This window comes from Rissa tridactyla, chromosome 8 (genome assembly GCF_028500815.1).
Source record: "Rissa tridactyla isolate bRisTri1 chromosome 8, bRisTri1.patW.cur.20221130, whole genome shotgun sequence".
Taxonomy (NCBI): Eukaryota; Metazoa; Chordata; class Aves; order Charadriiformes; family Laridae; genus Rissa; species Rissa tridactyla.
Genome location: NC_071473.1, coordinates 43,589,174 through 43,617,056, shown reverse-complemented (window position 1 = coordinate 43,617,056; position 27,883 = coordinate 43,589,174). Strand labels below are relative to the sequence as shown.

The window sequence follows — 27,883 nt, the reverse complement described above, 5'->3', positions numbered from 1 at the left end:
TTCACTCAGTTTTGTCTAGAAACTAACACACATACTATACGATTTTGGTCTTTTTCCAGTACCATCCCACGCATTTCCCTCCTTCGCTAGATGCTGTCAGAACAGTTTTGACTTCAGCATTGTCACATTACTCATGCTGCAGCAAGGAGGCTGTGGCAACGTTTCTGCATGGATCTGCCATGGGTTCCTCTAAAGATAGCGATCAGGTGAATGTTTCCCATTCCTCTGTAGACCATTCTGGTGAGGTCAAAGGAAACTACCGATACACACCCTCAGCTATGCTCATTAGTGGAACCAAGCAACACCACACTCGCCCCACCTGAAGTGTTGCACTCTTCACTCATCCGAGGGAGAAATCTAAAGCTGCTGAACAGCTCTAACAGCGATGCAAAGAAACGAAAAATGATTATGGCTTATTTTGACTTTAAGCAATATTCCTTGTTGTTCATGTTGAACCTAAAATACTGCACACTTTACACTAACTTAAGTGTGCACACTAAAAGGTTCTGTGCAATGCTTACAAATTTGTCAGGGAAAAGGAGATGTTAACATTTCCCCAAACTACAAAAGCTGGCTCCAGGAATACCTGGCACTTAAGGCTCCAAAGATAGGGGCAGAAGTAATAATACAACGAATAAGCAATTTACTCAAGGTCACTCGGTGTATCAGCAACAAAAATCCCCGAGCTAAGGCAGGAGAACCTCCTTTTCCTGACTGCCGGTTCAGCAAGTCTTCACCAGCACTGCGAAATTCAAGAGTCAACGCTGAAGTAAAGAGCGGAGCTGCCTGACTCTGCACCCAGGGAAGATTTTCTGATGACTCCTCTTCTGCAACTGCTATTCTCAGCTACAGAGGGAACCTATGGCAACTCAGCTCTTACTGCAGATGTCTCACGTCTGTACTTCAATGAGGAGGGACAAGGCTGTGGCTGTCCCTGTTCTGGTTGAACAGCCATGCTGGACCGAGTCCTTGAATAACAGAACTCTGCCTAGCATCTCTGAAAGACACCCAAGAACTCACTGGATAAGCATTAAGGAGATGAGTATTAGAAAGGAATAATGCTACTACAAAGATTAGAAGCATGATGAGAATTTACAAGTTACATTGCTTTGGTTCTTAAATTAGTCTACAGATTGTCCATTTTGAAATTAGATTTATTACTTGATCAAATTGAAAACAACATACAGGCTACCAGAGTCTTGATTTCATCCCATGTTTGCATTAAAAAAACAAGCACAACTGCAGACATGTCAGACAACAGGAGCCCAGTTAGAGAATGGAAGAACAGAGATGCATTGGAAGCCTTGGGATACGTGGCTATGCTCCTCAAACAGTGCAGAATCAGTTCAACCCAGCTCAAAACACTGGGAAGAGAGAGAAAGGGCAAGGAGAATGGGTCCTACTACTGACGGTACTTTCTCTGGTCATCTGAGGGGTCTGCTGATGGAGAAAAAGGTCTCCTAGAAGTCCAGCCCCAGGCAGAAACATTACTGCAATCAGGTGCTTTACAAAGAACGCAGTCACCTTTTTAAACCTTATAAAAAGTAATCACTGGCTTGCCAAACTCATCCTTGAATTAAGGGCAAGCCACTACTTGTTTGTACTAAAAATGCTTTTTATGGGTCCAACCTGAACCAGTCACAGATGGAAGCTTCATGAAAAGTGAAGTAAGGAGGTCTACTGCCTGCAGCATCACATGCAATGGACCTAAGGGAGGGCCACCAGAGCTCCCGTGGGGCATAGTAAGTGTGATTTCCTACTGAACACATTCAAGAAGCACCTGCCTAGCTGATACTCTGTCAGCACCTTGCCCTCACTGGAATGATGCTGTAACAGGGATAAATACAACTCCAAAAACAAACCACTGGAGAAAGTTATTATCAGTCGAGATCAAAGTATGGGTAACTGAAAGCATATGTACCTTTGAGACAGCTGCTCTGTAACGAGCTTTTATTGCTACCTTCAAGCCGTAAAACCAATTGTTTTTGCAAAGTCAAATAATATAAACCCCTCAAACATCAGGGTCACCAATTTTAAGTTCACGGAGAGAAGCCGAAATGCAGTTCAATCACTGCAGTAGGTAAAGTATGCTCACGTTTGAATGATGCAGCACAAGAACTGATGGAAAAATTGGGAAGGCCCTTTGTCTCCGAGTGCACGATGGCAGCGGTTTCCAACACAGTGCAGCCAACTGACAAGAGCAAATCCGGAGTCTGCAGAAAATGTAGCATAACAAAGCTCCTCTTCCAGAACAAATACTAGGCATAGGAGCTCTCAAAAGTCACTCAATACTGTTAGAGGTGGGTGGCAAAACCTGCTGCAGTTGAACACCACCAATCCAAACAAATCCAGCGGTTTCATACTAGGTCATCATTTTAGGATGAAGCTGTTGAGCCAGGTGTTTGCAGCACAGGTAGCACGTGGCACCTAAAAGTTGCATGTAAGTTATATGGCAGTTTGGGAAGAAAGCCTGAACACAGGCACCTTTTCTCTGGAGGGAGAATGGCCGATGGTACGAAGAGTATGTTTTTCAGTAATATGCAGGTAGTGTTCAGTCTATGAGAAGTTAGTATCAAATCTTAAGACACGCTGGCAGAACAGAGGCAGGTTTGTTAAGGCTCTGCCAGCTCTTCTCTGCATTTTCTCACAGCACATCACTTCTGAGAAGCTTACGTACAAGCTAAGACATCAAAGTGCAATTTTCTCCCTATTGCCTAGACCAGAGTACCTGCAGCTACTACACTCTGGTCTTAACAGATCCTAGTTTTATCAAGCCAACTATCCCGTCCATCAGAAAGCGATTTAATACCCTGAGACCAGCAGTTTTAGACATGTAAAAAAAACAACCCCAAAAAAACCAACAACAACAAACCCCAAAGGAAAGCCACTATCTCCTTTCAGAATCTGTTTAAGCCTTCCAATACTGATGAATGATGTATTCCACCATAAAAAATGGGCCAGAATACCTCTACGCAAAACTGTGGTTGTGCAAATCTTCGCTACTTGTATCAGCTTCCTGACCCTATAAAAATGTAGGGATAAGTAAGATTTTCTTTATAAAAGTTGTAGTTTATTTCTTTTCTGATCAAGAGTTGTATCACTACACAATACTACATTTTATTGCTAATCACAAATCGATGCACCGGGGTTTCAGAAGAGTTTGGTTTATAGCATTCCTATGTAACAAAAGGAAAAAAGTTACAAATCCAGACTTTGCAGACACATTGCCATGTCCCTATAGAAGCAGGGATGCACTAGGTCTGTTTCACTAGAAAATTCTCCTCTTGAACTGCTTCTGGAGAACATGTAACCATAATTTTCTCCAGCAGGAAAGTCACCCCATCGTTCCATGCAAAAAGAAGGCGGCCAATCTGCTCCACAGCCTAAAATCCCTTTCCTACAGAATGGGAAAGGAACATGTATTTACAGGGCTCCTACTGCGGTGTGTTAATGCTTAAATTACCAGGAGCAAGCTGGCACATCTTCCAGGTACACCTACTACCCAGCTCAACTCAGCTTCCTATTGCTCGGGTAGCGAGTTCTCTCCAACACAACTGGGATGTGCCCTACTCCATATATACTCCATAAAAATGCTGCGGTAACCTTTACCGGACAGCACCACAGCAGCACTCCTGCTTCAGAAGAGCACTGCACAGCCCTTCAGTAAGACATACAGCTCAGTGCATGCTTTACCTGTCTCAGACCCAATACTAGCGGTTGTAAGCAAAAGCCGGCGGCCACATGACAGACAGTGCTGCTACGGAAGAGGCACTGCACTGCTTCAGGTACCACTGCCCTGTTATCCCCAATACTGTGATGCTTGGATTTCAAGAAGGGAGAGTTAGGACTCTGTCCCTTTGGTCATTATTGCCTTAGAGGGGGTGGGGAGAAACTCAGAAGAAACTCTTTGGGAGCTGAAAGTCTATTGGGAGCTGAATTCCTATTCTTGTTAGAAGGCTGCACTGCGCAGGGCTCAAACAGATTTCATTGATTCTGAGGCACATTCTATTACAGTTAAACTTATGATTAAGTAAGTCAAAACAAGTATCAGAACAAAAATATTAAATGGAGGGTTAAATAATTTGTCCTATAGGATTCAATTTCACATTTCACCTGTTCACACAAGCACCTCCTGTCTGCTTGGATCTGAACAGCCTACAGCTCAATCCTCAGAAAGGAGGTGCTGAGAAACAAGAGACTGAAGCTGCTTGCGACAAAAAGATGGATATAAATATAAAAAAAGGTTCCATTTCAAGCACCAGTAATACTGCCTGCTAAAGCCCAGGTATGGTCACCAGGGAGACTCCCAAAATCAGGAATATTATTCAACTAAAACAATAGACTGTACTATTCTGCAGCTGCCAAGATTCCTGGCTACAACTCCCAAAATTGTCAAAATTGTCTCTAATAAAAAAGCAAGACTGCTCGATGAGATGAAAGCAACACCCCCAAGCTGGCTTATTCAGTAAGGACCCAACTTCAGACCAGGAGTCTGCAGGCATCAGCTTCAGCAAATGGGATCTGTTTCACTATCCAACAGCTGCCTTTCAGCTACTGCAGAGCATCAGCTTTTTAGCTTCCTTAAAAAACAAAACAAAGAAACCCTGGATTCGAAGCATCCAAATATGGCCTGTTGTACTGGAGCGTTTAAATCCTTGGGGGAGGTGGGCATCTTCTTCCTCTGCCACAGGCAGTGCTTACTCCATGATGGCCCGGTACAACGCAGGTTCAATGTAATCTTCACGGTAGCGTGAATTGATCACTCTCTGTCTCTTCCTCTCTTGTCTGACCTCCTTCTCTGCGAAGATCTCTGTGAAGCGCATATCCGAAGCTACTGACTAAGAGAAAAACCAGAATTAGTCACTAGAACACTGATCAACTCCCTGCCTGCACACGCTCCTACTGCACGTAAGAAAGAACCAAGTCAGGGCACTTGGGAACATTCAGCCTTCCTCAAAAACTGACCAAACACAAGAAAAGTATTTCAGACACTGGATTTTAAAATCTGGGGATAAGTTTAAGTGAACTGTAAGGAGAGATCTAAAGAACCACAGGTTTCAAATTTAACTGAGTAGCTAATTTAAGTTCACAATTACTTTCTTAAAGGAATAAACACACTCATCTTTTCCAACTTTCAAGCAGTCCAGTACATTTTGTGCCTTACGAACCAGGAATGTTTAAACACCTGGTAACAGGATTCAGCTATGATATATTCTTTCTTAAACCTCTAACATCCTGTGTGCCTGCCAACAGGTTCTGCATTAGGCTGTGCACGATCATGCTCTAAAGCAGGATACCCTAGCGTGCTGTCCGTAGTTTTTTATAGCAGGAGGCATAAAGCAACAGAACAGGGACCCAAAGGGGCTGTGGGATCTCCATTCTTTGAGATCACCAAAACTTGACTGGAGAGAGCCGTGAGCCGTTGAGCCGTCTGACTTCAAAGTTACCCCTGCTTGGAATACGTGTCTGGAGCAGAGACCTGCAGAAATCCTTTCCCACCTGAGTTATTTTACAATTTTTAAAAATGGCCAGCTCTCCTGGGGCCACCCTACTAAGAGCTTTTCAGAACAAAGGGCAAGTGAAGGAACTTGGCCACTGTTTGCAACGGGAAGACAATGAAACTTATGAATATGGGCACAAAAGGGTATTAACCTGCTGTCCCGAACAGTGACTCTATGCTATAAACTCCAATCATTGCGGAAGGAGAATTAAAGTCTCTCCAGAGCGAGACAGAACTTTGCTTTTGTAGCCTGATCAACTACCAAGCTTCACAACAACTGAGGACAGCATCAGATTGTAATCTTTTGCTGTAATGCACTCAGCTTGCTGTTCAAGAACAAATTAAGTTAAATGAGCTTCTTCAGTAGAAGTTTGCACCCTGTTTACCTACCAGCCTTGACTTCACTCTCTTAGGAAGCTCCTCTTCAAGAGTATACACATCATCCCTTTTCACCATCAGCTGTGACCCATCTTCAAATTCCACCTAGAAGAAAACCAGAAGTTGTTCTGCCAGAAGTTTCAGAAGTTAGAACCCTCCCACAGCTACCCATATCTTGCCTTCTCCTCCCCACAGGGGCCTCTCATGAAATAATCCTCTACCACTTGAATTGTATAAAATACATTTGCAAGTATGCACACTGCAACAGACTTTAACCAAAACCTCACCAATCCCATGACAATAAAACCAGCCCAGCAACTTTTGGGATATTCCTGCAACACCTGACAAGACAGTCTGGCTGGTCACTTTAATACGTCCTGAACACTCATCCTTTTGGAAGCACGCAAGGCATGATGCAATCTCACTAAACAGAGAAAAGCAAAACTAAACTTATTTTAAGTAGTTTAAACTACAGCAGACTCTGTTTCTGAAGAATTGCAGGCCAGCAATTTTTCAGAAGCTGACACTTTCAAGTAGGTAGCCAGATAAAAGTAGAGCTGCAAGCAGCCACTTTGCTCTTAACTCCAGCAACTGTTACCAGCATCTGGCATCGCTGACAACACTGAGTAACTTCCCCTGAAGCATTTAAGCATGACTCCCCTACAGCTCTGCTAGCTTTAAGAACAGCCCTGGTAACATGCTATGAACAATAACTTTTCAGACAAACAATTCTGTACCTGGTACATCTGGATGGCATGTGATGCGACAAACTTGGCTCCGTAAACTTGTCCATCTGTCCATCTCACCTGCACAACTTCCCCTTCAGCAGGGGGACCTAACTGAAGACAATCTCGACTCTAGAGCATAAACAAAGAACATGGGAGAGACAAGGAGAAGAGTAAGCAGCTTCCTTATGTGAAGATTCAGCAAAACCACCAGGGAGTCCATCCCCATCACATCGCACACCACCCCAACAATTACTCCATTTTAGGGACAGAGAACTAGGCTGAGAGACGTCCACCTATGTCATCTGTATTTAAATCCCAACAGCGGGCCCAACTTCAAAGTACTTCATGCAGGAATGGTATGCAAGAATCAGCAAGTTTTATTTCAGACCTACCACTGCTAAACAGCCGAAGATTAGCTGTGCTCCCTGTTACACCTGTTCCTATGTGCCCTCAGCTAAGTCAGTCTCACGTAACACCCCTAAGGCCATCTTGCAGCACACCTCAGCCACAACATAACCTAGGGTTGGAACAATTACCAAATGCCCTGGCGTGTCTGCTCTGCAGCTGCAAGAATTGATTCGCATCATGTGCCCTCTACTGGAGCCAGACTCCCACTGCATAACATACCACAATGTCCTCTGGATACAGGTTATCACTGAAGGAACCATCATCGAAGTTGACCTCGTAGAAAGTCTCCTTTGCAAGGCTGACCACTTCACATTGATAGAAGCGACCATTCTTGTGCTTGCTGATGACTATCTGTCCAGGTGACAGATCCTGGAGTGCAGCCTTAGCTCGCTGAGAAGGAGAGAAAAAAAAAAAAAAAAAAAAAAAAAATCACTTTTTTTACACAATGACTTAATAAAGAACATGTTGGGGATCATAGCTGCAATGCTGGCAGACAAGGAAGGAAAATATTTTTGTTCAGGTAACTCTACTCAAGACATCATCACTTTGAGTTAAGTTCTGCCTCTCAAATTTCAAATGCTTAAAACCTAATCTGTTAGATGCCGCTGTCCTTAGCTTGCTTAGTAAATTAAGCTCTCATCCTTCAGAGCAATAAAGGCCTTCACAGTAAATATTCTCTAATAGATTGTTGTGGTTTTGATTGCTAGAAGTGCTACATGGGAACTTTATAAACTAATCAATCACTTAAATATGAAAATCTATAACCACTCATGCAGCCTCCTGGAGTCCCAGCACTAACTCCTGCATATTAAGTCTCACAGTATAAACCCCACTATTATTCCTCATTACAACAGCCACAGGAGAGATGTAACGCTCTCGGTCCTTCTGGGCTGCAAACCAAAATACAGTAAAGGACCTGACTAAGATCACTCAGAGCAGCAGCAAGGTTGAGATCAGAATCCAAGACCAACACCATTAGATTACACTGAACATTGAGAGAGCCAAGCTTTCTATGAAATTTTAACAGAATCGCACAATCAAACTTTTCAGTCCCTCCAAGATACTGCAGTTCAAATCCTGGGAATCCCACACCTACTCACCTCTGCCTGAGATGGAATCTTATGCCTGAAGCAGGTAATAAAGACCACAAATGGCCAGTCATCAGGCTGCATCATGACTCCTGCTGCTTGGGCACAGCTGACATGAAAAGACGTGGGACATCGACCATGTGAGCACTGTACACAGCAACCTGCAATTCTCTTCCTTCGTTTCTTGCAGAAGATGCATTTCTGTGGACAGGAAACTAGAGGTTATTGATTGGCACTAGCTTTTACCCCACACAAAGGGCTAGCTGGTCTAAAGAGTCTGATACTGTGCCATTTACTCTCTGTGAGAGCACTGCTACTTTCTGATTAAAAGGACAACTACCAATTCTAGTTTATAGTTAGGTGGTAATTTATAAATTTAACGAAAACTCATGGACGAAAAAAAATGTACCAGCTCAATATGCACAGCATGTGACCCAAGGATGCTAGCAACTGGAAATCTTGGATTAAATCAGCCTACAATGCTCCAAAGTCAACAGGGCCTTTCAGCACTTGGCTGCTAAGTTACACAAAAACAAGCAACAAGATTAGAATAATGGGCAAAGACAACAGAAGTAACAGTTAAAATTCTATCGCTACTACCAGTGACCCAATTACACTTGGGGCAGGCCTGACGGGCTGTTGTAGGAAAGGAATGTTATCTGTAATACACTAGCATATGCAAAGCACTTAAAACCATCTTCCCTTCAACACTGAGCTGTTAGAGGATTTAAGTACAGTTTCTTTCTTGCTGAAGACATTCACCCATTATACAAATGCATCACATATCCTGAAGCATCTCAGTGCTCAACAGCAGTCAATAAAGCAAGTTAAATATTAGGGAATAAAAGAATAACAAACAAAACAAGTATAACTGTTACACTGCTGTATAAACGTCATTTACCACATACTGAAAACCGTGCCCCGTTGCTGGCTCCTTATCTGAATAAACATATACAAGAACAGGGAAAGATTCAAAAAAATGGCAACGGGGACAGTTGTTATTTCCCATACAAAGAATAGAGCAGATTAAATTGTTCAGTCTGGAAAGGAGATGACTTGGGTTTGAAGGGATAAGCCAAATGTCCCAGATCGTGAACAGACTGGAAAGACGCTTTGAAATCCCACCAGTGAAGCAGAGGTGATCCTTACCAGCCTGAAACGTTGCAGGGGGATTTTGCCAACATCTACAGGACTCCGCTCTGCAATGTTCACAAATTTTGCCTCCAGTACACCTACAGCACACATCACATGAACCCACCTGTCAGGAGAGAAAACAGAAAAAAGAAATTAATACCATTAGGCTAACAGAGGATGCTTTGGAGTTAAAGTAAATACAGTCCTGTTGAAGTTTGACATATAAACCTCGATAAACAGCCTCTGAGAACTATCAGTGTAACCTTCCTTCCTACTGCTAGTAACAGGGCACAAGTCAGGCAAAACCAAGACTACTTCATAATTCCAATCTATTACTAACAGGCTTAATAGGAGAGCAATTTAGTGTGGTTTGTGCTGGTTGCATACCTGCATTATAAAAGCCTGTCTGTTAGCTTTATTCCTTCACAAACCTGACCCGTAGCAACTGCTCAGTCACTACTGAATTACTTTTGAGACCATGACCGAGAGGCTGAGGCTCCATACGACATCCACAAAAATTTTGAAGAGCAAGTTTCAGCTACTTCACGGTGCTACAGGTCTGTCCCACTGTTATTTTGCATCAAATAACTTCAGGCGACCCACCACACCAAAGGACACAGGACAGGCAGCTGTACGCTTGCTGCAGAGGTACCCTGAATTTCAACATGTTGTGCTACTTAAAGATACGGCTGCCCTTTGACACCATTGCCACCACACATTACACGGAGAAATCAAAATCCTCTGTGAGAAGGTACTGAGAGATGTCATCTCATCAGGAACCTTCATTTCACGTGGTACATTATACCTCTGCATGATACACCTCTACACTATAAAATGCAAAGCAATTAACAGCTGCTCTCAACAGAATATGAGTGAGGTATTACCTGAAAAGATGATGCCTGCTGCATGTGAACACAATGTACGCGCTTTGCCATAGCCCCCCCCCCCCGCCCAACAGTAACACAAAGTGTAAGGGTGTTGTTGGTCACTGTTACGCCAAATGTGGACGTTGGTTTTACTAGCTTACCCTCAGTTACTTAGGAATTGAGCTTCTCCCTTGAGATCAAAAAATCTGGAACACTTACTTGTCATCATTGGCTCTCTGCAGTGCTCCTCCTCGTAATGAACACAAACAGCAGTCCTGGCACAAGGAAGAAAGCATTAGCTGAAAGAGTGAAGTCCAGAGCAGTACACTTGCTTCAGAACTTCCTCCTCAAAATGCACGTCCAGAGGAAACAAAAAAAGGTTTCGCTGTCAGAAGAGACCTAATTACCTTGTAGAGATCACCCCTTTAGCTCTCAAAAGCTACTGCCCTTATGGCAACAAATATAGACTCCAGGTCTGTTGAGGGCAAGCAGACCGACCACTGAAAACTTGTTAAATTTGTTTGTTATGGGTTCCTTTTACAACTGCAGTATCCTATATCCTTTGAGGATGCGTAAAAGGATCTGGAACAAACATGAGCAAATACAATTTGAAAGGTTGATCCATTCTGCTGATCTAAAATGTGTATAGCTTTTTGAGGGAATCCCATTCTTCTTGCCTGTTTCACATGTGCACACCTCCCTAGTTACTAACTGAAGTTACTTTCTGTTTTAGAAATAGTAGCTGCCGTAAATTAAGACAGAAAATGGAGGTATTCCCACATTCATACAGAACATCTTCCCTATGACTCAAGCGAGTTTGGCAGCTTTGCGCTAGTTAAAAGGATTCTACCACTACAACTTAAAAAGCACCAAAATACAAGAGACTGTCTCCTAAACGTTCTCTAAATTGCCTTCTTTTCACAGAAGAGAATAATAAAAAAAACCACCACCACACTATGGAAATGAACTTTGTAGCCAAGTTCCCAGATGTACCAGATTCCATCAGTGAGAACGGTAGGAGAAACTTTACCTCTTCTAAGGCATTTTCTGTACACCTTGAGCACATCCAGTCTTCAGTGGCCTTGTCAGGGGATACACCGTAACAACCTAGAACACACACATCCCACTTAAGAGCTTACCTAAACTCAGACCCATTCCCCTAGGGCCCAGAAGTAAAGCAGGAATGAAAAAAATCAACAAGCCTCAGGGTGATGCTGTATATTTGAAGTTATCCATGCAGCCAAATCTGTATGTCAATGGCCAGCACTCAAGCATATAGCATCCAGATAAAGGCTGAACTTGGTCTATTTGTACATTAAACAGGCTGGCAGAGGCTTGCTGTGACGTACAGACCTACTACAGAGAATACTAGAGTTCAGGGTTAAGTCTAGATGCACTCACTCGCATGAACACAGACATGGCAGTTCTTGCAGGTGATGAGTATGCTGGTTCCATCTTCCTCTAGGTAGGGGGTTGAAAGATTGACGTCAGTGCTGCAGCCAGTTGTAGTAAAGCACATTTCAGGAATCAGGGGTTTGGTTCGGATCTTCCCATCCACAGCAGCTGGAGTTACTCCAGAGTTTTGACTGTTGCCTCCGCACTCTGCCTGTAAGGGATGGGCAGGGAATTCAAGCTTTACAGATAAAACTGTCTCATATCATCTTTACTCATGCATTATTCCATACATAAATCCAGTTAAAGGAAGACTGAAGGTGCTGAAAGATTAAAGAATTAGTAGGTTAGGTGAAATTATAGTTAGTTTATAAAATCCTCAGCTACTGCAGCCTCAGAATGAAATTATTTTCTACCCAAAAGGCTAAACCTAAGGTCTGAACTGCATCCCTCTAATGAGCAACAAGACACACATCAAACTGCATCTCTTCTGACAGAAGAGATGGAATCATCAAGCACACCTCATGCAATATGGGCAACAGCTCTGCTGCATTCCCTCCACCCCCTAATACAGAGGATCATAACCCTGCTATCCAACAGTGTACATTTATCTTACCTCAATACGGGAGGACTGCGGTCACACACAGAGATACCTACTGCAATCCCCATTATTTTTTCCTAGTGTAGGTCTGAACAAGTCTAATGGGCTTTGAAACTGATTTGTTCCTGGGAAACAAGCAGACTAAAAGGGCAGTTTCCCACTTCAGGCTCAGGAGACTTTCAGGCTAATATTTTGCCATTTATTCATCTAAACCAATGTCAAACCAAACAGCAATTACATGTAAAGCTTACAGATATACGCTTCCATTCAAGTTACCCGTCTTAACAGCTAAATAAAAATGAATCTTTCTCTTTGAACAAATATTTCAAGCCATCTTTTGTACCTCACAGGCCACCACAGAAGTAGCTTGCCTAATCTTTTAAAAATATTATTAGCAGAATGAAGCTGCACTGTCTCTCCTACAGTGCACCAAAAGGTATGACAAGAAGTCCGGGTAAGGATCACAGCAGGAGGGAAACTAACATGTTTTCAACAAGTCTTGTTCATTCACATATTCTGTAACACTTACTGATTTACACTGAACATTGCACGTCAAGCAAAAGACTAAATGACTGAGAGAAATCTAAATCAAAGTTGAAGAAAATGCAACTTTTTCTTCCAAGCAGCTAGATACTTTTCTTCTTCACAAAGGAAAAGTGAATATTTGTCTGGCACTTTGTGCCAATTTTTTATTTGAATGGGTAACTAAAGTGAGTTTCCAGATTTGCTACAGACTTTCTGAAGCTAGAACAAAGACCCTAACCACAGCTCAAATCTTGGAAGAGTTTCTGTTTCACTGCCTGTAGACAGGCATTTGAAAACCTGCAGCTAGAGTTTTCTGCTTAATAGCTTCTTTTTTGAGTTCTAAATGCTAACAGAACTTAAACTGTCCTCAAATCGTTAACTTTATACACCGTCAGCACTAGTGAAATCCCCACACACTATGCAGCTTCCACGGAGAATTTCCAGGCCTAACAAGAACCTACTCTCAGACAGAAATAGAAAGACTGAACAGAAACTATAGTCTATGGTTTTCACTGAAATTAGGAACTACATGCAATATAAACCCTCAACAAAAATTTGAAGTCTTTATTTCCAAAACTGCAGTTAACATGTTCCTAGTGCCACCATGATCACACAGTGATCTTAAATGAATCAAATATACTTAGTATTTGATAGGGAAGGGACGAACTATCTCTAAGTACCAGGTTGAACACACAATCAGACAACTATTCAAGCTACCTTAAAATTATGCAGCTTAGGCACAGCAAAATATTCGGTGTAGGACTCCTGCCTAAGCATTTAGTCAACATGACAAAGGGGTTCTGCAACCCATGCCAACCTGTGCATTGCTACAGCCGCACTTTGTTAAAGCACACTTTCACGTCATAGCTACTGTCAAGATGGATATGTTCCAAGTAAAGACAGCTTTCTATCTATGCCATCCACAAAAACAACCCTAAATCCTTTTAAATAAAAGGTTTTCTTCCTTGCCAGCTCCTCAAAGACAACGTGCTATGAGTGGACTTCAAGTGTTTTTAAAAAAAAGCATAGAAGTAAAGGTGTCAGACTGGAAAAGAGAAGTGAGATTTTACAGTCAGCTCCAGCAACATTCGAGCTCCATTCTGTGGTTCGAGTAAAAGCCACAGAACACAAAAGCTTCTGCTGAACAGCTGAGCGAGCCCCTGGGAACCCAGAGGCAGTCCAGCACAGGTGTGGTGAGGTTCAACCAGTTGTGCACTCCTGGAACAAATCCTTGGGAAGACTGCAACACTGATACAGCTTTTATTAGCTGGCAATATGCAAAACAACTTTTTTTTTCAAACGATGCGTCACAGCGGCAACCTATTCAGTTATCTCTACCCTAACGTTAACAGGCTTGGTCTACATACCTGATAAGTCTGGAAGAGCATACAAACAGCACAGTAAGGAGACTGCTGAGCCATGGTCCGATTGTATTCTTTTTCAGCCTCAAAATTTGGTGGCCGATTCTGCCACAGCTGGCTAAGTGGCTTGGCCCACGCTTCTGTCTCCTCAGCCTCTTCTTCAGGAGTTAGTTGCTCTGATGCTTCTGCAATAAGAGATCATTAACTCAGTGATTATCTGTCTTTTTATAGATATCCTTCTTGCAAATGAACATAAATAAGGCAAGAAGTTATGAATGGAGATGAAAGAAAAGACTGCCAGAAATCAAACTGAAGGGTGATGGGAGCCAGTAACTTGGTCTCCTTTTTAAGAGCTTCTACTAATGGAGCAACTCTGCAGACACAAGAGAGGCTTATTGGGTGAGAATAGCACCAGCTCCAAATTACATCAAGACTAAGGCCGTCAGCCAAAGAATCTGGTAGCGTGTTTTTGGTGATTTTTTAAAATCATGAATATTTACATCAATTACTGCAACGCTCTAAGGCAGACGCAATTATGTGACAGTCTCTGGTACTGGTTTAATTTTCCTTTCAGAGTTGTGACTTCCCAAAGAATGGAACAGAAAAGAAAGACAACACCATTCAAGAGAAGTGTTTAATGATGCAAGCACAAAAAAAAAAAATAAATAATGAGATAAGCAGAGGTTGCTGACTTCTGTTTATCACCAGTGACTTAATGGAACACCCTACACTGTCCACAGAAGCGGAGACCCTCTCTACAGTTTCCCATAGAACACAAGGCTTACTTACCATCATCACTAATACAGTCTTTAACCAAGAGCGGGTGATGACGTGGGAGCTTGCTCAAAGGCTGGCGACGACCCTTGGACTTCTTACTCTCCTTCATTGATCTTATGTACTCCTTCGCTACCTGGACAAGGAGAAGCAATTCAGCAGTCATTAGCACATGTCCTTTTGACATTATTTTTACAGGAACTTACTTTAAACTTAAAGAAACCTCCAAAAAATGCACACATGCTTTCATAATTTTATTTCTAACAAACTAACTTCAGCTCTAAACTAGCTAAGTTTTTGAAAGAACTGCTTGCAGCGATTTTGCTAGGGAAAACCAGACAGAGCTGTACTAGCTCTGCTCAGCCATCAGAACAGAGATTTTTCGCAGGTCCCAGCGTAGCTATTCACGCAAGTCTGTTTATATAAGAATTGTGTAAGAGACAGAATGGTTCAATTTAGAAGAACCAAGATAAGAAGTCTCACGCATTCTCAGTTTGGGTGTCAACTTAAAAATTACAGATTTAAAACCAAAAAATAATCAAATAAAAAAAATTGACGGAGTTCACTGTCATCTCAAACTAACAGGCTGATTTTGAATGAAGGCCACTTTAACTCTCTCTGCCTATTACTTACAACGATGTTTTTCCAGCTAGAATGGAAGAAGGAGACTACAACAATAGTTGTTTCCTCTTCCCTTAGCCTTATGTAAAAACAAGTGACACACTGACAAAATTACTACTAACCTGACAAGCAAGGCAATAAAGGAAATGATTTTAACAGCCCAGGAGGTCTCTCAGTAGGTAAGAACCTCCCCTCCCTTTTTTTTTTTTTTCCTAATATGTTATTTAAGAGCAGAAGCAAATCTTAGATTAAATGCATCTTACGTCTTTTTAAATCTCTTCTTTTCATAAAGGAAGCCAGAAGAGAGCATAACAATCATTATCTCTGATCTCCTACACGGAGCTGCATACAAACCTTCTAAGGAACAGAAATGCTTTTATTCAAATGGAATTAACACTCCCAGTTATCATCTGATGGAAAATTTGTTTTGAGATACACCACACTGGGGAAAACAATCTACACCCATACAAAATTTCACCTTTTCCCTGTGTGGAGAATACAATGGAGACATCAGTATCAGCAATGGAACTTCTTTACTTTAAACATGTACGAGAACTCTTTCTCAGTTTCAGCTTAATTATCAACAGATTTGCCCACTTGCTGTTCTGTTTCTGTAATTCCTGAATTTTGAAGACATAATCATTATCAGCCTCCCACTCTCTAAACACAAACGTAAAGAGCAAAACAAAATAATTTGAAAAGACACCACCAGGTAAGATTTTAACTATTACAGCCTTCTCTTGGGTTGTTTAATAAAAAAATTCATTGGCGGTTCTTGAACACTCAGATTTACATTCTCCCAACCAATAATTTTTGTTCCATAGTTTCTTTTTTCAAAAGGGACACACAGATGTGCAAAATATGTGTTTTTTATACTAAAAACAAACCCCTCAAACATATAAATGTGCTCATAACAAAGGCTGGATTGAACTAGATTCATTTTAGGTACAAATAGGTGTCTATTACTATAAAAGGACCTGAATCAGCCTGTAACACTACCATGTCAAAACCAACAAGCTACCCTTTCCGTTAAAGCACTTAACTAATTTTGAGAAGTTCTCAAAACAAGGGATCTCCTTGTTTTCTAGAAGAGGTAAGAGTGTAAGACTTTAATCTTCATTCTTGTTTGTTTAGAAAACCCCACAGGTATTAAAAAAAACCACATTAACAACTAAGCAACCTGCTGTGCAAGCACCAAACGAAAACATAATCTGCACAGGTAGGAATTTTTGTCACAGCAAATCCACGACCACATAATACAGCCCTTAAGCTTTCAGTACTCTTGCCATTCATACCTCTGCCAGTTCTTGTTCATTCATACTGGCGGTGGCGCTGGCTTTCTTTCCTGAAGTCTGTTCATTGTCAGATCCGCTGGCATCCCCTTTAGCATAGCTATGGACTGTAAGTACCCTGGCTGGCCCAGGAAGAGTTCGTTTTGCCAACAGATCAGCCGATTCAGAGTCAGAACCAGAATACGCAGGCGAGCTGGGCTGCGCACTGGAAGTTGAGCCCTGCTTCGAAGTTGTCAAAACTGAAGTGGAATTTGAAGCATGTGAAATGGAGAGATCCAACGCAGCTGCTTCCTGCTCTTCCTCTTCTTCCTCCTCAAGCTTCACTGTTTTCAGTTCTTCAAATTTGGCTGAGTCTACACGATCTAGAAGAAAGGATATACTGACTTTTTCTAAAGTTTGAGCAGCAGAGAGAATATTTGTGCAATCATTTGCAAAGCCAAACAGGAACGCAACTACTACACACACAAAAAAGTGACATTAAATCATATAAAGAGTAGATCATTAATTCAAACACCTATTAAAATCATGGATGGCTTAAAGAGAGAGAGAGGGAATAAAAGCGTCTGCTCATTGCCTCTTCCAGTACAAGAACTAGGGTATATCAAACGAAATCAGTAGACAGTGAGTTCAAAATAGACAGAGATGATCTTTTATACAGTGTGGCTAAACAGTCCAACTCCAGGCCACATGATGTCGTGGGTAAGAGGTTACAAGCATTCATGGGAGACTTAACAGAAGAAAACTAAAAACCCACAAACCAAAAGATTATTAAATACAAGCTGCAAAGTGCTGGAAACCAGAATACTAGGGGGAGACATCACATATATTTGCTCTGTTCTTATATTGTTCCATAGGCCCCTTGCTCCTCCCTTAAGAGCAAGGATAACCGATCCATTACAAGCCACATTAGTTTTCCTCCAGCCTCCTTATTAAAAAAATTAAAAGCAAAACATCCATACAGCATACCAGACCAACACTACCAGGAAGTGTGCATATGTTTTACTAAGCAATTTCTATAAACAGGTCACATTATTCAACAGGGATACAGAGGACCTTACACTACTGAGGAATCCAATATATTTCTGTATGCAGGCACACAAAATAAAAAGAGCAAAAATCAAAAGCTAGAATTACCAATTTCTTAAGCAAGTCTCATGCAATACTTCCTGTTCTCTTTAATTCAGCTGAAAGGCAACCTCCTGGTGACCTACCTGGTCAGTCAGTCATTGAAGCAGCTACAGGACGGCTGCCTACACCTTTGTTCTCCCCCAACGTTTTTTTTATATAATTCTCACTGGGGAGTTATCCACAGGTCACAGAAGCTAACAGTTCAAGCTGTGGTTATACCATTTACTCAGACCAGTGGCAGAAGCGTCAGAGAAATTTAACTAAGGAGCACAACCTAAAATTGTTCCAGATGCACATGTTGGTCTTGGAAAAAAAATAACAATAATAAAAAAATAATCAAATGGTAGTATCTCAAGTCTCATGGCAGTAAATTTCTGAAGTGCTTGCCACGGCTCTGACAAACTAGCATCTGCTTTTTTGGACATGACAACATCCTACCAGCTAGCCTCATATGAAAGAGCGCCCCAGATTCAGCTCCCTGAAGAATAATACCCCGTACCAGGATAAAGCTTGACACACAGTTACCTGGAAGCTTGAGCTTTTGTTCACCTTGCTGCACAAGTTCACTCGTAGGTCTCTCACGAGACTCTGCCATGTCTGCTTCATACTGCGCGGAGCTCAGCTCCTCCTTGGGGAAGGCCTCACTCTCACTCACCTCCTGTGGCACTTCCAGGCAGACCCTGTGCCTTTTTGTTCCTATGCGATGCTTAGGGATGCTGCAGAAGACAAATCCGTATCAGGTTACCAAACACGTAAGTGTGTTGAATTTCTCTCTGGATGCACAAAATACAGCCTGGTTTGCATCAGTGTCTTATGAGACAGCATCTGGCAAACCAAGTAATTTCCAAATTACTCTGGAGTGTTTTCTTTGCCTTTACAGAAGCAGAGTATGTGATCCTTAGGAATGACTCCTCGGCATCTGTTAATCATGTATTAGGCAGCTATGTTCTAGCCAGGCATTCCTTACCTTAAGCAAAAAAAACCCCAAACCCCCAAACTAAAACAGCAACAAAAAAACCAACCACCAAAGTCAGCTTTAGGAAGAGTACCTGACACTGGCTGAAAAAATATAACTCAAAATGTAAGATGATTAGCCTGTCCACCTTCAGCAACCAGGAATTGCACACTGATGTTGCAGTACTGATAGTACCAGAATTTGCTAGCAAGTACTGTCCCGTGATCCCGAAACACCCCTTTTTTCTTCTGGCTTCCCAGTGTACAGTGCACATTTTCAATCCAAGCTTTGGATGTCTGTCCAAAGATGAAGAACTACCTTCCAGGCTGGTGCCTTTCCTGTCTACCACAGACCATCATCAATGTGGACTCAAACCATAAAATAAAATTAAAAGTAAACCCTATTCAGATTATTGCTAACTCTGACTACTGCTGTTCTATCAGAATGGCAAACTTTCAATTGCAGCTGGGTCCAATTTCTAATAATCCAATAGAAAAGCAGAGGACTGTACAAGCACTACCTTTTCGTCTCATCCTCGTCCACTTCCTCTTTACATGTCTCTCCCGTTTCCATTTCCTCAGCACACTGTTTCCCATTCTTGACTTTTTGCATGAGATCCCCTTTAAGAAACTCTGCCGCCTCTGGGGTTGGAAGAGTATGGTCTATGACAGTCACGTCCTTCCCAGCTTTCCAAAGCTTGTAACGATCTGGCTGGTATTTCCTCACAAACACATCCATGGAGATCTTCACCATGTCCTTCCGACAGGAGCACTGAAGTCACAAAAAATATTCAAGTAAGGGCACATACTCAACAATTCTACTCTGCCTTTCTATATCACTTTGCTTTCAGAAGCTTAATTGAAGAAAAAAATCCCACATTTACACGTAATTAAGCCTTAGCAGCTCTCAACACTCTTTCCCAAGAAATAAAAAGGGCATATAATAAGTTACTAAAAACTGGGCAGAAAAGCCAGCAAAAACAACGGAACAGAAAACCAGACGTTATCACAGTAACTAAGAAAGCAAGCTCACCAGCCTATTTACAGAGTTGCTGGTAGAAGCTGACTGTTTTAAAATGAGTTCATTCAAAAACAGCCAGCAAAACCAGAGACCATAATGTGGAAGTCGGAGCCACACAAACTCTGGGCCTACCCAGAGCAGTAGAGCTTGTCTGGGCATGGTTACAACTAGTGCTTCAAATCATTCACCTCAATGTAACTTCTGAAAACATAACCCATGTTTGTAAGGCACCTCTACAGGGATATAACACTATCCAGTCGAAAGATGCAGCCAAGATACTTACTTTGATAAGTGACTTAAGTTACCAAACTCATACTTCCAGGCTAAACGGTCAATAAATAACAGTTAAAATACCAGACAAAATACTGACAAGTCCTGACCACCAAGCACACCCTTTCATCTTTGGAAAGACAACCAGTTCCCTGCTTTTCTTTGAAGCCTCACTTGACCTACACAAAGCTAAAAAACACATTATATGCTATCCATAGTTGAAACAAGGACATGAAACGGGAGGCTGACTGGACATTGTTACCATGTCAGAAAGTAAACATCACAGCTTAAATGGACAAAGCACTGAATTCACTCCCTTAGAACAAACACTGGGGGCTTAATGACCAGCAGAACATTAGGCACTGCACTCAGGTTATTGGAATGCAATAGGATGGCAACAGACCACTTACCAGCACAGACTGCTTCCCATACTCGATCCACCGAAGCGTAGCAAAGTTGGTAGATTCAGCACAGTTGAAGCCATGATTAAAGCCAGCATGATAGCTATAAGGAAAGGTTATCATGAACTCTCCAGCCTCCTGCGTCACCTAAAAGACAAATGAGACACAGCACTGTTATCCACAACTTAGCAGAGAGGTCTACTCCGTGGGTCTGAATAAAAGCAGCTCCCATACTGCTCATGCAGCATATCTGAAACCTCTACCCACAGATGGTTGGAGTTACTTGCTGCAATGGGTAGACTTGATACTTATCTTCATTATTCTACTTATGTTAAGTATCTGTTTAGTGGAAAACAACACGCAACAGTTTTTACTAAAACGCAAGCGGTCAAAATAGCACAGAAGTGGTTATACAACGAAGTAACTCTGTGACAAGCTATCTGAAAATCATAAAGACACTTATCTGTATCAGCTACAGGTTTGGATGAACAGTATCTAAGGCCAAGTGAAATTTCTATCCACACAAAACTTGGAAATTTACGAACAACAAAAGAAACAGTAGTAATCAAGTACAGCTCTCAGTCACCCTTCCACCACTGCTCTTCAACATTTCCTCACTGTCTAACAAAGACTCACGACAACAAAACCCTTCAGCTGCCCATGCAGATGTGAAGGTACTTCTAAATAAGGACTCAAAGCCTAGATCTTCAGAGTGCGCGTATGAGTGTGTATGCAGGTATGGAGGGTGGGTGGCAGGTTATTCTATACCGTTATTAGTGTAATGAAAAAAATTAATAGGGAAAAAGCCATATTTTCTATCAAGGAAGTGGATCACAACAAACAACGTTAGCAGGGGACAAGTCTGAAACAAAAAGAGAACAATCTCTCATCACTAAATACATAGCTAAGCAGTGAAGTTAATCTAACACAGGATGTTGTGTATAGTTTAAAGTTAAAAAAAAAAAAGAAAAATAATCACAGAAGACAGAGCCTTTTCTTGACAGATTTGTCTGTCTCAAACTCTTTCAGATCCCAACTGCCAGATAAATGGAGGTACAGTGGGAAAGGATTGCCTTGTGTCCTCCCTGTTGCTGTTTTCCTCTCTAAGCATCTGCTACTGGCTGCTGTTGGAGATGAGACAGGGCTGCATGAACCTCTTGACTGAGCTGCTATAACCGTGATTACTTTTCTACACCTTATCAAATGGGATGCCGTATTTCTTCAGAATTGATGGAGAGATGAGGGTCATTTTGTGACGGAGAAATGCTTCACAGCTTTGGGCGCTTCCCGGAAAGAAACCTGTTTAAAATCAAGGCAAAAAGAGATGTTACTGTTCTGCTGTGAACTAAGTGAATTTTTCAAGAATTTTTAGGAAAAGTTACTGTCTAAACAGTATTTTTCCCTAGCCCTACAAGTATGAACCACTTTATTTGAAGTGTGCTAGCTTGCATACTGAAGAAAAAGGACAACTCCAGGAGATTTATGTTTAACAGATGCCAGTTTGAAAGAGCACAAAACTGCACACAGAAGGATCTTTCCTTGGCTATAACCTTCCAGTCTTGATGATCGATAGTTAAGGATTTTCTCATTAAAGGTTAGTCAGACCACAACTACATTATTTGTAATGTGACATTTCTCTTGTGTGTATATTATAAACAAACACTCAGAAGGAATATAAATTATATTCTAAAAGGCAAATTGTCAGTTCAGTCATGCCAGCCTGTGCTCTTACAAACGTTACAGGCATGTCGTATTCTAAAAGAGCTGAAACCTGTTGAGGCTGTCCATCCCACCTTCCGCAAAAGGCAGGACATGAATTGCTCGATTACCTTTTGCAAGTCTCTCCAGTCGCTTCCCATGCTCCGGAGGGATCGAGTACCTGCAGTCATAAGAACAAGTCTGTTAAGTTCAAGTAACATGACAAAATCGCAAAGTTTGACAGGAAATCATAAATGGGCATCAAGGCATGAATTACTTAAAGTAAATAAATCCTCCACCTTGACACTGTCTTTTTCAAAGTTCGATGACATAAAGCTAAAAATCTTTATCAAGGACTTTTACCTTCTCTATCCCAAGAAAAATGAAGAGCCAAAAGCTGACCAACTGCTCCATTGACTTTTGCTTATGCAGTCAAGGAAGTAAAGGTCCTGATGTATTTAACTAGCAGATCTGCGCAGCAAAACATGAACTACAAGAAGAACGGGAAGAACATTTCCTGACCCATTTCAGTTGACAGCCATGCAATCGCTGGTATACTCAGTGCAAGGAGGAACGCAGAGCAAAAAGTCACCTCTTTCAGCTCCTCAGACCAAGATGGGACTAAGTCAGACGCAATGCCACATCCTTAACGTGTGCACAACTTGCAGCCTGCTCTTTTGGGCTACATCTCTCTTTGTACACACCTTCTTATGGGCGCTACAAAACTCGTAGTTGGTTTGACTACAGTAAATAAAACCACCTACTTGGCTTTCTTTCACTCTGGAATAGAGTGCTATATTCTTGACGGAGTTCCTTCTTAAATAAATCAGACTAAGGCATCAGCAAAGTTAACTTCTTCCACGTTCTACTGTAAAAGAAGCAATGACCAAATGGTTTATCTGACTGTACTATTCTATTTCATGCTCCCATGCGATTGACACTGCATGGGGTTGTTCATTGGTCACATGGCCGCTAGCTATTATTTTTGACTTCAAAGTTGTACTAGAAGGCAGCCAAAAATACTAGCTTCCAACAAAAGTGCCATGGAAACAATTGTTGAAGTTGCTTGAGAAATTTATTTGTGAACAGAAGGGAATGATTCACTCTTAAAATGCAACCCATGCTTCAGAAAAATTTGGGAGCCTCCCCTAAAAACAATCATGAAAGCTCAGACACTGGAAGAACCACTCAGCAAGATCCACTAGCCCGCTTTCAGATCTATGATAAACAGCTACATTTCAAAGTCTGTTAAAAACTGCCTGTTCCCCCACTGCATATGTGACAACTGGCACGTTACCTCAGTATGGTCATTTTAGAGCCCCAGGAAATCATAACCAAGTTTTCCAAGCTCTGGCCCTACCGCAGCAGAGAGCGTCCACCCTATATTATAGTTCTGAATAACTCTTTACACCAGGAGAGCAAATGGACTTTCTGGAAAATAACCAAACAAATGCTACTGAGGACACACACTGCTTTGCAGTTCCTTACAGGTTTCTAGTGTTCTTGTCATCACCGCAGTGCAAGATCGGAGGGATGGTAATTCCTTTAGTCAACTCTCATAACGTCACGACTTTGACTCCAATATTTTATGGTATTGTTCTTCTATATCTAGAATATTCTCTAGAAAAATCTTACCATGACTTGGGTTCTCCAAAATGCAAGTAATTAATACTGTAGAGATCCATGTCCTCGGTATGCCAAGCAAAGGAAGTTTTCCACATGCCAAAATATAGGTAAGGAGTATTCACTCCTTCAATGGTTATGCCGCTTTCATTCTCCACAATATCCAGGATCGTGTTCAATCTGCCAATATTCCACGCATCTACATGCTGCAAAACACATGCCTCCTGTTAAACAAGCTTTATGAAGAACAGAACCACGCAGCTAAGACAACAGTTGCAAAAGCTATCAGACACCTGTGAAACAGCACATTGAGACAAGCCATCTACTGGCACTGCTCAAACCGCTTGCTAGTTCACCTAAAACAAAGGTTTCACATGGTGTTAGCTTACATACTGAATATTTACCAGCCACCTAAGTTATCAGCCAACATAATGATTAGGAAGGAGAAATAATCACGGAGCTACAGACTTTACAGAGCAGAAAACAATAGTGCGAGCTTGAGCTGATGTCTGAACTCTCTTGAACAGAAACGCTTTTCATTCCAAACATCCTTTAAAAGAGTAAATCATCACAATTTAAGAGACTAGCAAGTAGACTGCATATCCTTTTCGTCCTAACACAAAGTGGCTACAGAGTTGTCCCATGAAAATACACATACTAGTGGATACCAAAGCAGTGCGTGTTCGCTGATCAACACTTCCAACTCTCATACGCCTTTCAGGACAAAGCACTATAAAAGCAACACTTACGCAACTGCAGTTTTTGCTTTCTTGAACTAAACTGTATTACACTGAAGCTCTAACAGAGGTCCCATAGAACATTATCTCTATTAGCCTTCTTTAACTACCTGGGTTAAATGGAGAGTATGGTATAAACATGTGGTTTATTGTGTTCCTGCCTACTGCAGAAGCTGGAACTCTGCTAAGACTATCATTAACTCTTTCTGAAAGTTGAGTCAAATGCTACATTAGTATTTATGGCATGCAATACACAGGGATAACCGTCACTTGAAAACCAAAACAGTTCTCTTACCTTGTCATAAAGTGTGCCGTTCACATCAGCACCGTAAATAGGGGCATTGAACGTAAGGTTCTTCCAGTATTTTCGTTCAAGGTCTTCAAAGTCCGTGTAGCGCGGTGTGCAGTACCTGAAAAAACAACAGAGATACTAAAGACTCTGCAGTTTGATACTTGATGAGTCTCAATGTTTTCCACCACTGAAAGAATTGAACGCTACAATAAAAATACCCAATGTGTGTTATCAGCCAGACCCCTACCTCCCAGCACAGCAATGAGCGCAGCCACAGCTTCGTTTCTGTGAGACTTGGGAACAAAGGATCAGGAAGAAAATTACTTTCCCCCATTTCTCAGTTTACTTTCATTTTTGCTTTCTTTGTGTGCTTCTCTCTGGTCACAACACCACCACTTTCCAGTTATTGCTACTTAGCAAAGAAGGATGTAGTCAACACCAGAAAAGATATAAAGAACAACTTGAAAAAAAAAAAACCCCAAACCAAAGTTTTCTGCCACTGTAAAAGTAACAAACATTTCCAGGCTCACTTGCTAGTATAAAGTGGCCAAGCACGCTCGGCTCACCACCAGAACACCTGCTCTCGATGTCCATTCCCTGCTAACTATATACTGGCCTCTTTGTGCAGCACTTGGGGACCAACTTTACACTATAACACTTACATAATGTGTGCGTATATATAGATATATTTTCTAGACAATTACATATATAGCATAAAAGAGTAATTTTCATTAGATTATTATATTAGAGAAAACAGAATCCTAAGTTATCTGATGCGTGCTGCTCTAGCAAGATAAGCTTCATCAGGCTAACTGCAGCTGGCAATTCTAATGCTGTTTCTAAAATAGCTATTTCAAAGGCTCTTTTGGTTAAACTCCTTTTAAAGTGATCTCTTCTCCGTCTCCTTTTTCACGTCAAGAACATTCCTTTCTCTGCTACTCTACTCAGTAAAATTTTCAAGGGTCTAGGTTAAGGTTTGGATGGTCCGGCTACTGAGGACAGACAGAGAGGAGCCCACAGCAGAAGCGCAAAGTTCAGGCGGCATTCCGCGCCCTCCTGCCAGATGACACCAGCGACGAAGGTCCCCATCCGCAGGCCCCCATCTGCGCGGCCAGTTTGACAGCCAACGCCTCGTCAGCCCAGGGCGTCACGTTCAGGCCTCTGGCCGGCACCAGCCGGTAGCCAGGACCTGGCCCCAGGGAATTCGGGCTGCGGGAACTCCCGCAGGAACCACCGGCGGGGAGAGGTGGGCGCAGAGACGTACTTGTCGCTGTTGGCGATGCGCCTGAACTCCCGGACCGTCATGGCCTTCTTCTGGATGTTGTACTGCGTGAAGAGGCCGGACTGCCCCGTCACCACCTGCTGGATGGGCGCTGGGATGACGAGCTCGTCGATGTCATCGTAGCACCGACGCGGCTTCCACTCCTTCGGGGGGACTATCTGCGGGGAAGCACAACGCGCCCGCTCACCGCCGGGACCACCGGCCCGGGGGGGAGCGGCAAACTCGGGGAAGTCGGGATGAAACACACACTTCCCCCCCGCCCGCCCCCGCCATGGGCCGGGGCCGGCCCGCCCCACCGGGGCACACAAAGGGCGGAGGGGACCGGGGCCGGGGGGTGTCGCACCTTGGCCAGCCCGGCGCGGTGGGCGCCCTGCGACTCCACGTAGGCGATGTACCGGCTGAAGTCCCGGAACTGCTCCATGGTGGGGCGGAAGGTCATGATCCGCGCGCTGGGATTGAGGCTCTCCAGCTCCGAGGCCATGTTGCCGGGCCGGCCCTGCACGGAGGAGGAGGCGGAGGGGGTGGTAATGGCGGGGGGGTGGGTGGGGTGGGCGGGTCACCCCGCACACCCCTCCCCTCCCCCCCGCCCGCGGCGCCCCGCCCCCTCCGCGCGCACGCCCCGCCCTCCTCGCCCGCCGGCCAATCGCCGCGGGGTCCGCACCAGCTCTGCCTCCCCATTGGCGGAGGCCGCCCGCCCGTCAAGAGCCACGGCTCTCTTTTCCGCCCTCACGGCGGCGACGCCACCGATTCACGCCCTCCCCCCCCCCCCCCACCTCGCCACCGGTCGGGGCGAGCCCGTCCCGACGCGGAAGGATCCCAGTCCCCGCCCAGCGTGCTCACGTCAGCAGGGCGTCCCTCTTCTTCGCCGCCTCCGCCCTCCCTCCTCGGTCCAGCGCCCGGCTGCCGTATCCCTCCGCACCACGCGCCCAATGAGTCCTGCAGACCGCCGACGCCACCGCGGCCGTACCCTACCGCCCCGAGCCCCGCCCTGCCGCCCCGCCCCGCCCCCTTCCCTCCACAGCCCGCCCCGCCTCCTCCGCCACAGCCAATCGCTGCCCGCTTCCCGCTTCACAGCCAATAGGAATTCGACGGCCACTGGGGGCGGGCCAGCGAATCAGGAGGCCGGGAGGGGGGCGGTTGCTAGGCGGACGGGGGGAGGGCCGGCGGTCGGTCGCTAGGGGGCGGTTGCTAGGGAGGCCGGGGCCTGCTCGTGGAGACCGGGTCGGGCCGGGCCGGGCCGGGCCGGGCCAGGGCCCCTACGGCGGCCACGGAGGGCGGGCTACGGCTGGGCCCGCCCACACCCGACTCCGCGTCCCCGGGGCAGCCGCCGCGGGTGGAGACAGAGCCCAGGCTAGAGGGCGGCGCGGCTGCTCGGCCTCACGGCGGCCCAGGGCAGGCTCAGGCTCAGGCTCCGCGGGGCTCCCGGCCCTGCCCTCAGGGGAGATGCCGGCATGGACCGGCCGAGCGGGGACAGGAGCCTCGCCCGCCAGCCCAGCAGCGGTTTGCCGTCAGATATGGCAGGCTGCAGCGGGCAGCCCCGGTGCAGGGACCCGGGGCCCGCCCCGAGCGGCCGGCGAAGGCGGCTGGTCCCGGGGAGCCCCGGGGGCCTTCGCAGCGCCCGCGGGACACCTGGCGGCGGGGCGGCACGGAGTTGGAAGCGCTGGGTGTTAATCCTGTGTAAATGGGTGCACCGGTGAGCTAATGGGCTTCGGGCGCTGAATGGTGACACACAATAGGCATGTGCCAGTTGAACGTATTAACCAAGCTAATTATACCCCTTACAATTTCTGGCTGTAAGCAAAGCCAAAG

At 43.9% G+C, this 27,883-nt stretch overlaps 1 protein-coding gene across 2 annotated transcripts; it reads right to left on the bottom strand.

Moving 5' to 3' along the window:
* Nucleotides 1–1,133: 1,133 nt before the first annotated feature.
* On the bottom strand, nt 1,134–27,053 carry KDM4A (lysine demethylase 4A). 2 transcript variants are annotated; one of them, XM_054211741.1, is made up of 22 exons: nt 26,915–27,053; nt 26,418–26,570; nt 26,057–26,232; nt 24,796–24,910; nt 23,776–23,969; nt 22,272–22,321; nt 21,638–21,741; nt 20,452–20,589; nt 19,272–19,522; nt 18,322–18,512; nt 16,672–17,030; nt 14,771–14,891; nt 13,988–14,166; nt 11,504–11,708; nt 11,133–11,209; nt 10,322–10,377; nt 9,252–9,360; nt 8,115–8,303; nt 7,234–7,404; nt 6,616–6,735; nt 5,891–5,983; nt 1,134–4,838 (listed from the first exon to the last, which is right to left on the bottom strand). In XM_054211741.1, the coding sequence occupies exons 2-22, from the start codon at nt 26,553–26,555 to the stop codon at nt 4,698–4,700; spliced, it is 3,177 nt and encodes a 1,058-aa protein (XP_054067716.1). In that variant the 5' UTR covers nt 26,556–26,570; nt 26,915–27,053; the 3' UTR covers nt 1,134–4,697. The 2 variants fall into 2 exon arrangements, 1 of the variants encoding a protein (XP_054067716.1); XR_008468044.1 differs by lacking the exons at nt 1,134–4,838; nt 5,891–5,983; nt 6,616–6,735; ... (5 more) ...; nt 11,504–11,708; nt 13,988–14,166 and adding an exon at nt 15,855–15,996 and having other exon boundaries at nt 14,871–14,891.
* Nucleotides 27,054–27,883: the final 830 nt, after the last annotated feature.

Excerpts from the sequence above, each read along its gene's own strand:
- KDM4A (XM_054211741.1), bottom strand. The coding sequence starts at position 26,555 with ATGGCCTCGGAGCTGGAGAGCCTCAATCCCAGCGCGCGGATCATGACC. Across the intron at positions 20,590-21,637 it reads ACGGCATCCCATTTGATAAG|GTGACGCAGGAGGCTGGAGA; the intron begins GTGTAGAAAAGT and ends TTTGTCTTTTAG. Across the intron at positions 4,839-5,890 it reads AGAGAGTGAAGTCAAGGCTG|TCAGTAGCTTCGGATATGCG; the intron begins GTAGGTAAACAG and ends TTTTTCTCTTAG.